The 10,852-nt window shown below is 44.3% G+C and overlaps 1 protein-coding gene and 1 non-coding gene across 3 annotated transcripts; one reads left to right on the top strand and one right to left on the bottom strand.

The window, feature by feature from the left end:
• The first annotated feature begins 3,495 nt into the window (after positions 1–3,495).
• On the top strand, positions 3,496–3,577 carry TRNAY-GUA. Its single transcript has one exon. It is a non-coding gene; the product is annotated as a tRNA-Tyr (tRNA).
• Positions 3,506–8,072, bottom strand: LOC119354594 (AUGMIN subunit 3-like). 2 transcript variants are annotated; one of them, XM_037621304.1, is made up of 10 exons: positions 7,727–8,072; positions 7,312–7,381; positions 6,741–6,798; positions 6,597–6,652; positions 6,359–6,514; positions 4,769–4,880; positions 4,549–4,699; positions 4,267–4,342; positions 4,098–4,193; positions 3,506–3,994 (listed from the first exon to the last, which is right to left on the bottom strand). In XM_037621304.1, the coding sequence occupies exons 1-10, from the start codon at positions 7,819–7,821 to the stop codon at positions 3,866–3,868; spliced, it is 999 nt and encodes a 332-aa protein (XP_037477201.1). In that variant the 5' UTR covers positions 7,822–8,072; the 3' UTR covers positions 3,506–3,865. The 2 variants fall into 2 exon arrangements, with proteins under 2 accessions (XP_037477201.1, XP_037477202.1); XM_037621305.1 differs by having other exon boundaries at positions 4,549–4,690; positions 7,727–8,071.
• Between the last annotated feature and the right edge of the window lie 2,780 nt (positions 8,073–10,852).

The raw sequence follows: 10,852 nt of genomic DNA, 5'->3' as shown, positions 1-10,852 counted from the left end.
GCTCTGGTTGAATACTATGTGTGAATACATTCACTCTGATTGCATATTTGGCTTCACACTGTCTTCCTATTCTGATCCATCTACCTAGCTGCTACGTGTCTTCGTGCTTTCCCTGTATTGTACTCTGACTCTATTGTATGGCTCGGGTAGCTTATCTTCTGTTGTGTTCTGTTTAGTTGTTGTTTTAACTGCCTGTCTTCGAAGACATTGCCTGTCTGGAAGACTTTCATAAAAACCGCCTATTCACCCTCCCTCCTCCCCTCTAGTCGATAACTAGTACTTTCAAGGTGGAATGGTGGTGGCGTATGTGATATGCGACTGCTGCAAGTATGCACATATTTATACTTGGCTCTGGCCACTTGTAGAAGCATACGACGTGTAGAGATCCAACCTAGAATTACATATTAGCATAGTTACATTAGGTACATACTAGTGGGGAATCCAGACTCCGTGAGAACGCCTTCACCCTATTGCTTCCAAAACCTTTCATTACTCTCTATCACGTTTATTTTATTCTCGCACTTTTATTTAATTGTTGTCACCTTTCACCTGCAATATTTCAACCTTCGTATTCGCATTGCTTCGGACCTTCAATAACTTGCAGACACTCCATAATAATTCACTACGAGGAACAAAGACCATTTTCATGTGCTCACTACAGGATCGATACTCTTACTTCAAAAATCTACAACTAAACCTTGTGCACTTGCACGCTATCAAAGACATGTAATCTCCTTATCTATTGTTTTATGTGTCGAGGGTCCGACTACTCGCTTGTCGCATGCAGAGGAGAATGGAAAAATCTAGAGTGAAGGTATGCAGAGAGGCCACTTCTATATAAATCTTCTGTTTGCTGATGACTCCTTGATCATTATGAAAGCTAACCCTCGCAATGTCGAGCTTTGAGATCTATTATGGATTCCTATTTCCGCCGCTTCAAGGAAAATGGTGGGCCTTGATAAATCTAGCATCTTCTTTAGTCCCAATAGGAAAGTGGAGATTAGGGAGCAAATTTGTACCACTCTGAATATATATTTTTTTCTGACTTGGAACCCCTGGATTCCATTACTCAATGGGCACAACAATATCTGCTCTGAATATTATGACTGAGACTCTCAGTGACAAATATTTAGGTTTGCCAGCTAATGTGGGTATGGACAAGTCTGATTATTTTCAGTACCTGATTGATTGTATATATTACCGTGAAAATTAGTGGATGGAAAGAAAAATTATTATCCACGAGGGAAGGAAATCCTTCTCAATTTTGTTGTACATTCGCCTTTACAATTCCTAAAAAAACTTGCAAAGGATTCGTTGACGCGATGACACATTTTTGGTAAGTGACAAGGACAATCGGAAGTGGATGCATTGGATGGTTGATGGAAAATGTACATTTCCGAAAATCAAGGGGGCATAGGTTTTTGTGATGTTCATTGTTTCAATCTGGCGATGTTGACAAAATAAGCATGGCATCTTCTTGAGAACCCGGAGTCCTTATGTGCTACCATTTTGCGAGCAAAATATTTTTCTGATGGTGATTTATTGAATACTAATTTAAAAGGGAGCCTCATTTACCTGGCAAAGTATCATGGCATGCTGGGAATGGTCAGAATATTGATATTTGGGAACATGTTTGGATCTCGAATTGTGCTAATAGAAAATTTATCACTTGTAAAAGGGGATATATGATATCTAAGGTTTTTGATTTAATTCATCATGTTACTAATAACTAGGATGAAAATCTGGTTAGACAAATGTTGTGGCCAATTGATGCACAACAAGTCCTCGCAATACCTCTTCCTCAACATGGCATGTTGAATTTGCGAACCAACCTGTGGTTGGATGGTTAGAGGGACTGTGGTATCCCCAGCTCACCAGGGTTCAAATCCTGGTGCTCGCATTTATTTCTGAATTTATTTCAGGATTTCTGGCGACGCGCATTTAGTGGGAGGAGACGTTCCCGTCGACGACGAGGTGCCTACGGTGACTTCGTAAATCTCAAGATGATACGCCGGCTCAGTCTTTCAGAGGTGCTCATAGGGGTAGGGTGTGTGTGTGTGCGTTCATATGAGTGAGTGTATGCGCGTGTATATGAGCGCTTACGTCTATACTAATGTTTAAAAAATGACATGTTGAATTTTGTTGCTTGGATCTATTCAAAAAATGGTATATTTTTCGTACGGTCAGCTTATGTTGTGGAATGGGAGCACCAACACATAAGGAAACGAGCACCAACACATAAGGAAACGAGCACCAACACACAAGGAAACTTGGACGTACTAATGAAACGGGACAAATCATAGTTAATTCTATTTGGTTTAAGATTTAGCGCAGATTGCATGACTCTCCCATGTCACATTACACTGGCTAATAGACACCTAAAAGTTCCACCCCAATGCTCATTTTGTTCCTCTGGATCAGAAGATACAGAGCATCTGTGGCTTCAATGTCCAAAGCAAAGGAGGTTTGAAAAAAAAATGGGGATGGATGAAGTAATTAAAAAGAGCTTGTGAAGTTGATCATGCTGGTGAAGGTGTTCTTGAGTTTTACTCTTTCTGCATAAGCATGCTATTTTGGGTCTTTAGAATGCTCACTAGATGATCGTTCTTGAGTTTTTATTCTTTCAGCCGAAGCAAGCTATCTTGGGTCTTTAGAATGCTCGTGAGTTGATCGCCATTACGGCCTAGTACTTAAGTCGTAAACTGGTGCATGAGAAGAAAACTCAATATGCTAACCAGAGTTCTATGGGGATACGTGCTCTAAAGACAAACTATGTCATTGTGTTCTCTCCAAAGTCTACAATGAAAAGAGGGGGTTGGGTCCAGCATCTTACAGCTTTTATAAAACTTAACGTGGATGCTTCTTTTGATCATGACCTGCTTGGACGCACGGCTAGAGCTGTCCTAAGAGATGATAAAGGCAAATTCATTATAGGGGGTAATTAGAGAATTAATTGGTATACATATGCCGTCCTCAAGGCTGAAGCTTTGGCACTAAGATAAGGCATATACTTACGCAAAAGGCGGGTTACAATTGCCTCGGTCATTAACTTAGATAATTTGAAGATCATTGAAACCATGAAGAATGGAGGACGGTCTACATGAACGTCACGGCAATTTTTTATGATTGTTATTATTTGGGGCATGTGTATTTTCTACAAAAAAATCCTAGATGAAAACATAACAGAAAAGTTGGAAAACTCTTTGCTTTGGATCTATTTATACATTCCGAGTATATTGGCAATTCCAAAAAACTGCACATACTATGATTATAGTATAATCACGAGCGGTTGTATATGGCCCTATCGTCTAGTAGTGCCCCTATCGTCTAGTGGTTCAGGACATCTCTCTTTCAAGGAGGCAGCGGGGATTCGACTTCCCCTAGGGGTAGGGAGTATTATGAAAGGAGGTTAAACATAGATTAGCAAAAACCCTAGGAGTATTATGAAAGGAGGTTAAACATAGATTAGTAAAAACCCTAGAATAAATTCTTCTTGGGTCGATGCCCGAGTGGTTAATGGGGACGGACTGTAAATTCGTTGATAATGTCTACGCTGGTTCAAATCCAGCTCGGCCCAAACCAAAAATCTAGGGCTTCGTGAATACTAGTTTTGAACACTGTTTTAGGGAAGCGAATAAGGTTGCTCATGAGCTTGCTAAGCTAGCTAGATTTTCTTTGACTAGTGACTGGTTTTAGGAGGCTTCGGGTGAAATTGTACCCTCCTCGTAAACGATGTACTTGTTATTTTGAATGAATAAGTCTTGTGTTTTCAAAAAAAAAAACTCCGGAGGAAAGACTTCGAGCTGAGCAAGACAAGAATGCAAACAAGACTCTGCACTTGCCTTATTGACCACCCTACCCAACATTACTCCGGGATTCCTCTAACACGAGAAGTCAGCTCTCTGACTTGATTCTCAAGCCGTCCTGGATGGCAGAAGAAATCGGCGAATACGCGTCTCTCCTGCTGCGCATTGCGTGAAGGCTGCTGTAACATCTGCACAACATTTGTAAATATTGAAGTGATGACTGAATCCATACAGAACTACACCAAAAATGCTAAAACAGCTGAGTGCTACCAACACGAGGAAGCAACAGACCTTGGTCTTTTCCTCTCGAGCCATCATTACTTCATTAACAGAAGCAGAGACTTCATAGCTGATCATTTCCAATTCTTCAAGTGCTTGCGCCAGTGGCTAAGTAAAACATGGTGAGCTACTAGCAACGGAACAGAGTAGGAAAGGGTAGACAGAGGCGATGAGAATGTACCCATGGTGTAAATTTTGGTAGCATATGTGTAACGGGTACAGATAAAATCTGCTCGAGTATTTGGACCATCCTGCATCTGCAAAATTATGAAAAATCATGGGAGTGATTGCATCTAACATATAACTCTATCAACACAACTTTTGTCAATGTCTCAATGAGTATTAGTGTGAACCTCCTCTTGCTGATGTGCAGTAAGCAAGATTCAACCACCCAATATATTGAAGAAAGGTGAAATTTATCAAGGGAAGAAATGTTTTGTGCACAATTGAGAGGTCAACTCACTGTTCATCGATAAATCTTCCCCGTTCACGTGGAAGAACATTTTCAAGCTCATGCTGATAACAGTGGAGCTCATCCTCCAACTCAGATATCTGCTCAACCAAAGCACATGCTGAAACATATGTTGGTGTCATTGTTTGAGAACCTACAAAAACTGGGAAGAATGAATTATTCCTACTTCCAGTAGGTTGCACCATATGATTTGTGCAAAAACCCTGCTTACCTGAGTAACTGCTAAGAATATCCCTCACCGCATGGAGAAAAGTATCCCGGTCATCAATAGACCCTTCTTCGATCATGCTAGACGCGGCTTCGCCAATTAGATGATATTGGTCCTATGTATTGTGCAGTATATACTCTATTTTATAAGAGTGTACACATGAAGTGAATATTAACAAGCTAAACTACACCATTAACTTTCAAGTGAATATAGTCAGGCTGCAGGTGGGACTCCCCGTGGGCGTCCCACCTCGACCCACTCCGTCCCATTAGAAATTGGTGGGTACAGGGGGACAAGCCACGAAAACTTAGCAGAGTTAAGTGGGTAGAAGTGGGAGTCCCGCCAAATGAACCAATCATCAAGAAAATGAGATGAACGTAACAATAAGCAATAGGGTAAGAGAATGCCATGGAGCTTGCCCTCGCGCCGAGGTACCCATGTTCTGTTCTGCGCCCGGCTGGTGGCGACGAAGCTGCCCAACTACTGCGGGTGACTGGCAGCGTTCGTGCCGGAGATGCTGCCGGGCCCGAGCTACAACGCGGAGAAGATCTTCGACACGGTGGTGTGGCAGACGCGGTGCCACCTCACCAGTTGCAGGAACAAGGACGAGATCCTGGCGAGGCTCCACAAGATCGAGGCCGACAAGCAGAAGTACACGGAGGGCGTGGAGCAGCACCATCGCGGAGAAGGCAGCACTGCTGGGCGGGCAGCTAGGGGCGGCCCTGGGCCAGGATTACAGGCGGCGGTGGGCGGTGCTGGGCAAGTTCTTGGAGGAGCTACTGCTGTTCCTCGCGCCGACGGACAACGTGGACATCCACACCGAGGTGCTCGGCACCGGTGACGAGTTCATGATGCCGCTATGGGTGCTGCTCGCCCACGTCGGTGTGCTCGACTGCCCGGCACCCAGTGCCGCCGCAATGCGTGATCGGTTTTAGCTCCGAACAAACAGGAATACATGGTGGTGGGACATGGGAGATGTCGAAGAACTCAACTTTCCATCGATCCAGTGCAATTGATAGGGATTGTGCACCTGCGCAGCCGTCCTCTTTGTTGTTCTTCGTCAAGCCTGAGCTGGTGATGTCATCGAATTCTTCCGGTGCCTCGTCCACGGAGGGGCGCCGGCTCAACTGGTGGGTTTCCTCAAGGCCGGCCCGGAGGATGCCCTGGTGCACTACTACCCCATGGCTGGTCGCCTGCAGGAGCTCCCACACGGGAAGAAGCTAGTGGTGGACTGCACGGCGGAGGTGGTGGTGTTCGTGGAGGCGTACGCCACGTGCGGCTGGAGGAATTCGCCAAGCCGCTGGTGCCACCATACCCCTGCGTTGACGAGCTCATGTGCGATGTGGGTGATACGGGAGCTATCGTCAGCAAGCCGTTGCTCTAGAAACTAACCGAGGGCTAGAAGAAGTGGGTCTAGTGGGTTCCCGATGGGTTAAGTGGGATAGCCCATCAATATTTTGCAGTGTTCCACGGGTGCCCACTAAACACTTTTAAGTGGGATGGGTGGATGAGTCCCACCGCAGCCCACTCCCACCTGCAGCCTGAAATATAAGAGTGTACACACAGTGATAAAACAGCAAGCAGTACAAATACCAGGCGACTATTGACAGCTAATACGTAGCTCTGCAGCTCCATTTCTGTAGCTTTCAACAATGAATAGGCACTCAAAATTTTTGTCCGTCTTTCAAGCTGGCAGGCTATCGCCAGAAACCGATGAGCAGCAAGCTGATTCACCAAATGATTGATGAACTGCGACAAAGAAGAAATGTCTACATTATCACTTAGTTTGGTAGGACGTCGGTCTCCACCGGAACAGGGTAATAGCAAGTACCCTTTTTTGCTGGCTTATGTAGCATTCCTGGCGATGAACAATCAAGTTATGATCCCCTAGAAGGTCATAGGTAGCAACATGAAGCACCAAGCTCAATACCGCAAAACACTTTCAAATGCTTACTGAGTCATGACAAGATCACACCTTGCAGAATATTTGCACCCTCAAGTCGAGCCAGGTCAGAACACAAGCTCGCGACAGTCTAGAGAAAAGAACAATGAAAAGAGACCATTAATTATTACACAATCTAGCAAACAAAATAGAAACATGGCAGATAAAGTATGGGTTAGCTAAATTAGGGGCAAACATATAATTTTTACTTGAGACAGTGGGAAAAGAGTGTATTGGGACTATGGATTGAGGATACAAGCTCCTTAATAGACAAATAAGCTATCACGCTCATGGTCTGTAGGTACACTCTTCACAAAATTTAGCTTCATTGTCCATTCATGTAGTAACTCCACTGAAACAGCCATGAGCTCGTGATATGACCAAGGTGTCTAGGAAAAACTATTCCCACTGCCTCCTATATTTCCCTTATCCGGCAGGGGCCTGTAACATATCATCGATAAAGCACATAATGCTCATAGGAATAGAACATTATTCACCCAAGGCATCAAACAGTCAGCTTAACAATTCTGAAGCATCCATAGAGGAAAAAACTTTTAGGTGGTTCATGATATATTAGGAACTAAATTCTTGTTTTAGAATATACCTCGGATAGGCATTCCTGCACTTGAAGGGAGAGATCCTTCAGCTCTTCTGTAAGTTCAGAATTTCTCCTCCTGAGAACGAAATAAGAAAATCCACAATACAGCAGATACATAAGTTATGGAATTATACAAATTCAGAACAGCACATAAACAAAAGCTCCACTGCAGTACCATATAACAAGGATAAAATACACACAGCCTAACCATTTTCATACAAAAAAAAGAAGTGTTCTCTACAAGACTTTATTCAATCTCTACTTATTGTGCCCAAGCTACGGAAGTAAAATTAGTGACGACAGCAAGAACCAAGCAGTTCCCTTATTAGAGATGGCCAAGAAGGAATATACATTGTTCTGAAAACTTCCATTCTCAAATAATTATATTATGCTAACTCCAGTTTACTATTGTCATACATACCTTAGAGAATGGATGTCTTCATGAATATATGAGTGTTGGGATGCCAACTGAGCTCTCAGCTTCGAAAGTGTAGCCTCCTCATTAGCATGTTCCATTTGTGCTTCAATGTACTGTTTTTTACTTTTAGCAAATCTTTTAATAGGAGAGAAGCCTTAGTACAACAAGTAGAATGGCTCTTCAATTTGATGGTGACTATAAGGTAGACTGTTAAAAGATAATATCCAACGGACATCAAAACGTCAAAGAAGAGATATAAATCTGAGTCCATGTCATGTGGTATCTGAAGGAACACTCGAGTACTTATATCTGTCATAGATGTTGAATTTTCCGACATACATTTTTAAAGAAAGGGGTGAACAGTGGACGCAGCAATTCGGCTTCCGAGCTCATCTGCTCCCTTGCGTGAACAGTAAAAGAATACTAGAAAAATTCAAAAAAAAAATCTGATTTTTTTTGCATGGAAGATGTTCGACTGCGTGATGTCCATGCCAAATTTGGTGGTGTTTGGACATCTGAGTAACTCCCAGAAAAAAAAATTGGGGTCTGTGAGAAAGTTTACTGTTCACTCACTGTTCGGACCGATTTTGTCTTTTTTGCCACGAGCTCCTCAAATGTCCGAACACGATGAATTTTTTCCCGAACAACACGCATTCGAGTGTCTTGGTTGACAAAAAAAATCAGATTTTTTTTATTTTTCTAGTATTGTTTTATTTTACTATTCACCGAGAGTAGATGAGCTGAGTTCAGGAATGAATGTTCGGTGGTGAACATGAATTAATAAGGCATAAATTGATACCAATGGATATTCAAATGCACTTTCTTGAGATTATGATTTGTATTAAGGAAAATTGTATACGAAATTTAAGGTCAAAATTCAAATTTGAATAGTCAAAATACACCTATCATTTTGAAATAGAGTGTACTAACTATTATCTCCTACATGATCGCTACCATGGTCATTTTCCTTAACGGATCCTTAATCCCCGCGCATGACCAGAATATGCCTTAGGAAAAAAATGGGGGGAGCAGAACTTTTTCGAGAAAACACAAAAGCCTCGCGTTTAGATGCATTGATAGAGAGGAGTTTGCACAAGCCCTCGGAAGAGCAACACCCGATGTATACAACGCCACACCCCTAGCCGCTAGGTGCTGCCACCACCGGAAGCAAAGCCGCTAGATCATGCACTCTTGCCATCACCCATTGCCCCGCCTCCGCCTTTACCGTGTCAAGGAGACGAGCTAAGCTGACCAGAGCGTTGTCAAAGATGATCGCACTGCAGTGCTTACAAATGTACCAGGCCATCAGCATTAAAACCATTGAAGGCCTTTCCAGGCCAAGGTGGGGACGAATCGGCAATTTTGTTGCCACTAGTCCACGAAGGCATCCCCCTCAGCAGGGGGGGGGGGGGTCCGTAGATCAGATCCAGGAGAGCACCTCATGACACGCACTGTCGGTGTCTAAGAATCGGACATTGTGCTGTTAGCTACAACACTTTTGAGAATTCAGCCAGGGACTGAACACGTCTAGCTTCCTAGGTCATGATCGATCGAAGGAGAAAGAACGGGAGGAAGAACACGCAAGAAATACCCAGGTTCAGGCCACCGTGTTGGTGTAATACCCTACTCCTGCATTTGCCCTTTATTTCATATGGTGACTGGCTACAATGTGTGACTTGTGTTCTCCATGAATCAGTCACCCCTGTTGAGGCCGCAGCCTTCCCCTATTTATAGTGCCTCACGGGGCCCCTCGCGGAGGCTCTCATTGGCTAAATATTTGACTGAGTAGGCTGGCTCTAGCTTGTATCCGCGGAGTATGGTCGTCTGCGCCACGCGCGCACATGCTTGTGATGATGGTTTCCGGAGCATCGCATTGCACCGCAGATATTCTCCTGCTTCTTTCCTCGTACAGTGCGGTCAGTGCTAGGGTACCGTCCCTGTAGCAATATACAATGGATGGCTGCAGGCGGAGAAAAGCTCTGCTCGAGCCTGTCGAGTATTATGATTATTAGGAAACAAAGGATAGACTAGGAATTATTCTAGCTTGTCTTGTACTCCAAGATGGTCATGTACTCCTATATATACGCCCACGAGACTCAAGCAATACATCAACAATTCCACCGGTCCTTCTCTATTCCCTTTTAACATGGTATCAACCTAACCGATCCAAACTCTAGCCGCACCCCGCCACTTCTGCAGCGCGCCGCCCCCGGAGCGGTCGATCTCCATAATCGCCATCGGGGGCCGCGCCGCCCGTATCTAGGGTTCATGCGCCGGTCATGTTGATCGGCAGCACTAGAGTCTTTTTCCCGATCCTTGATCTGGGTTTCTCTCTCGCCGGTCGTCTTGATCGGCGTTTTTTTTGGTTTTCGATCTCAGATCAGCTTGCGTCGCACGCCGCCGTTTGTCATCTACGTGCCTCTACTCCGACCTTGGTGGAGACTCCACCGGCATCTTCGACTGGAACGGTTGCTACGCTGCGCCCAAGGCTTCACACGTGCCCATGAAGGCGAGATATTTCTCGTGCGCGGGCTGTTGTGCTCGCCTGCTTAGGCGTGCATGCTGGCTCATAGATCCATCACGTATTCACGTGGCCGGTGCCAGTGTTCACGCACGCTGCATCATGCATGGGCGTGGCTACTCGTGTGGCTGTCTCCGTCTGGTGCGAACTTCTGCATCGTCCAGCCACGCGGACGCGCCGCGGGTGCCTCATCGTCTGTCGTGCCTTCGGTTTGTTCAACCGTATGTGTATATCTCTGCAGGACTGTAACAGCCCAAAAGTGATGAGTCCCACTTTGTAATATATCCAACCTTTGTCATGATCTATTTCCATGTGGGCATCGATATATATGGCTTCAGCTTCTTGTTTTGCATTGTTTCTTTTATTTGTTGCATGCCATGCCCACCATTTTTTATGTTGCATTGTGCCTCTTGTCATTTTGCATTTCATCATGCTCATCATGTGCATTGCACTCTTCTTGTGTTGTTGCTAGCTCTATGCATATGACCCATGCACCATCACCTCTCCCTTCCTTCTTGTTTCTTTTATTTTGCAAGTGAATTCTTCCCTGCCCCATTAAATGTTCATTCTTTCCTTATAAATCTTGCACCTTGCCTACAACCTCTCTG

This window comes from Triticum dicoccoides, chromosome 2A, assembly GCF_002162155.2.
Source record: "Triticum dicoccoides isolate Atlit2015 ecotype Zavitan chromosome 2A, WEW_v2.0, whole genome shotgun sequence".
Classification (NCBI taxonomy): domain Eukaryota; kingdom Viridiplantae; phylum Streptophyta; class Magnoliopsida; order Poales; family Poaceae; genus Triticum; species Triticum dicoccoides.
This window is presented reverse-complemented; position numbering and strand designations above follow the sequence as displayed.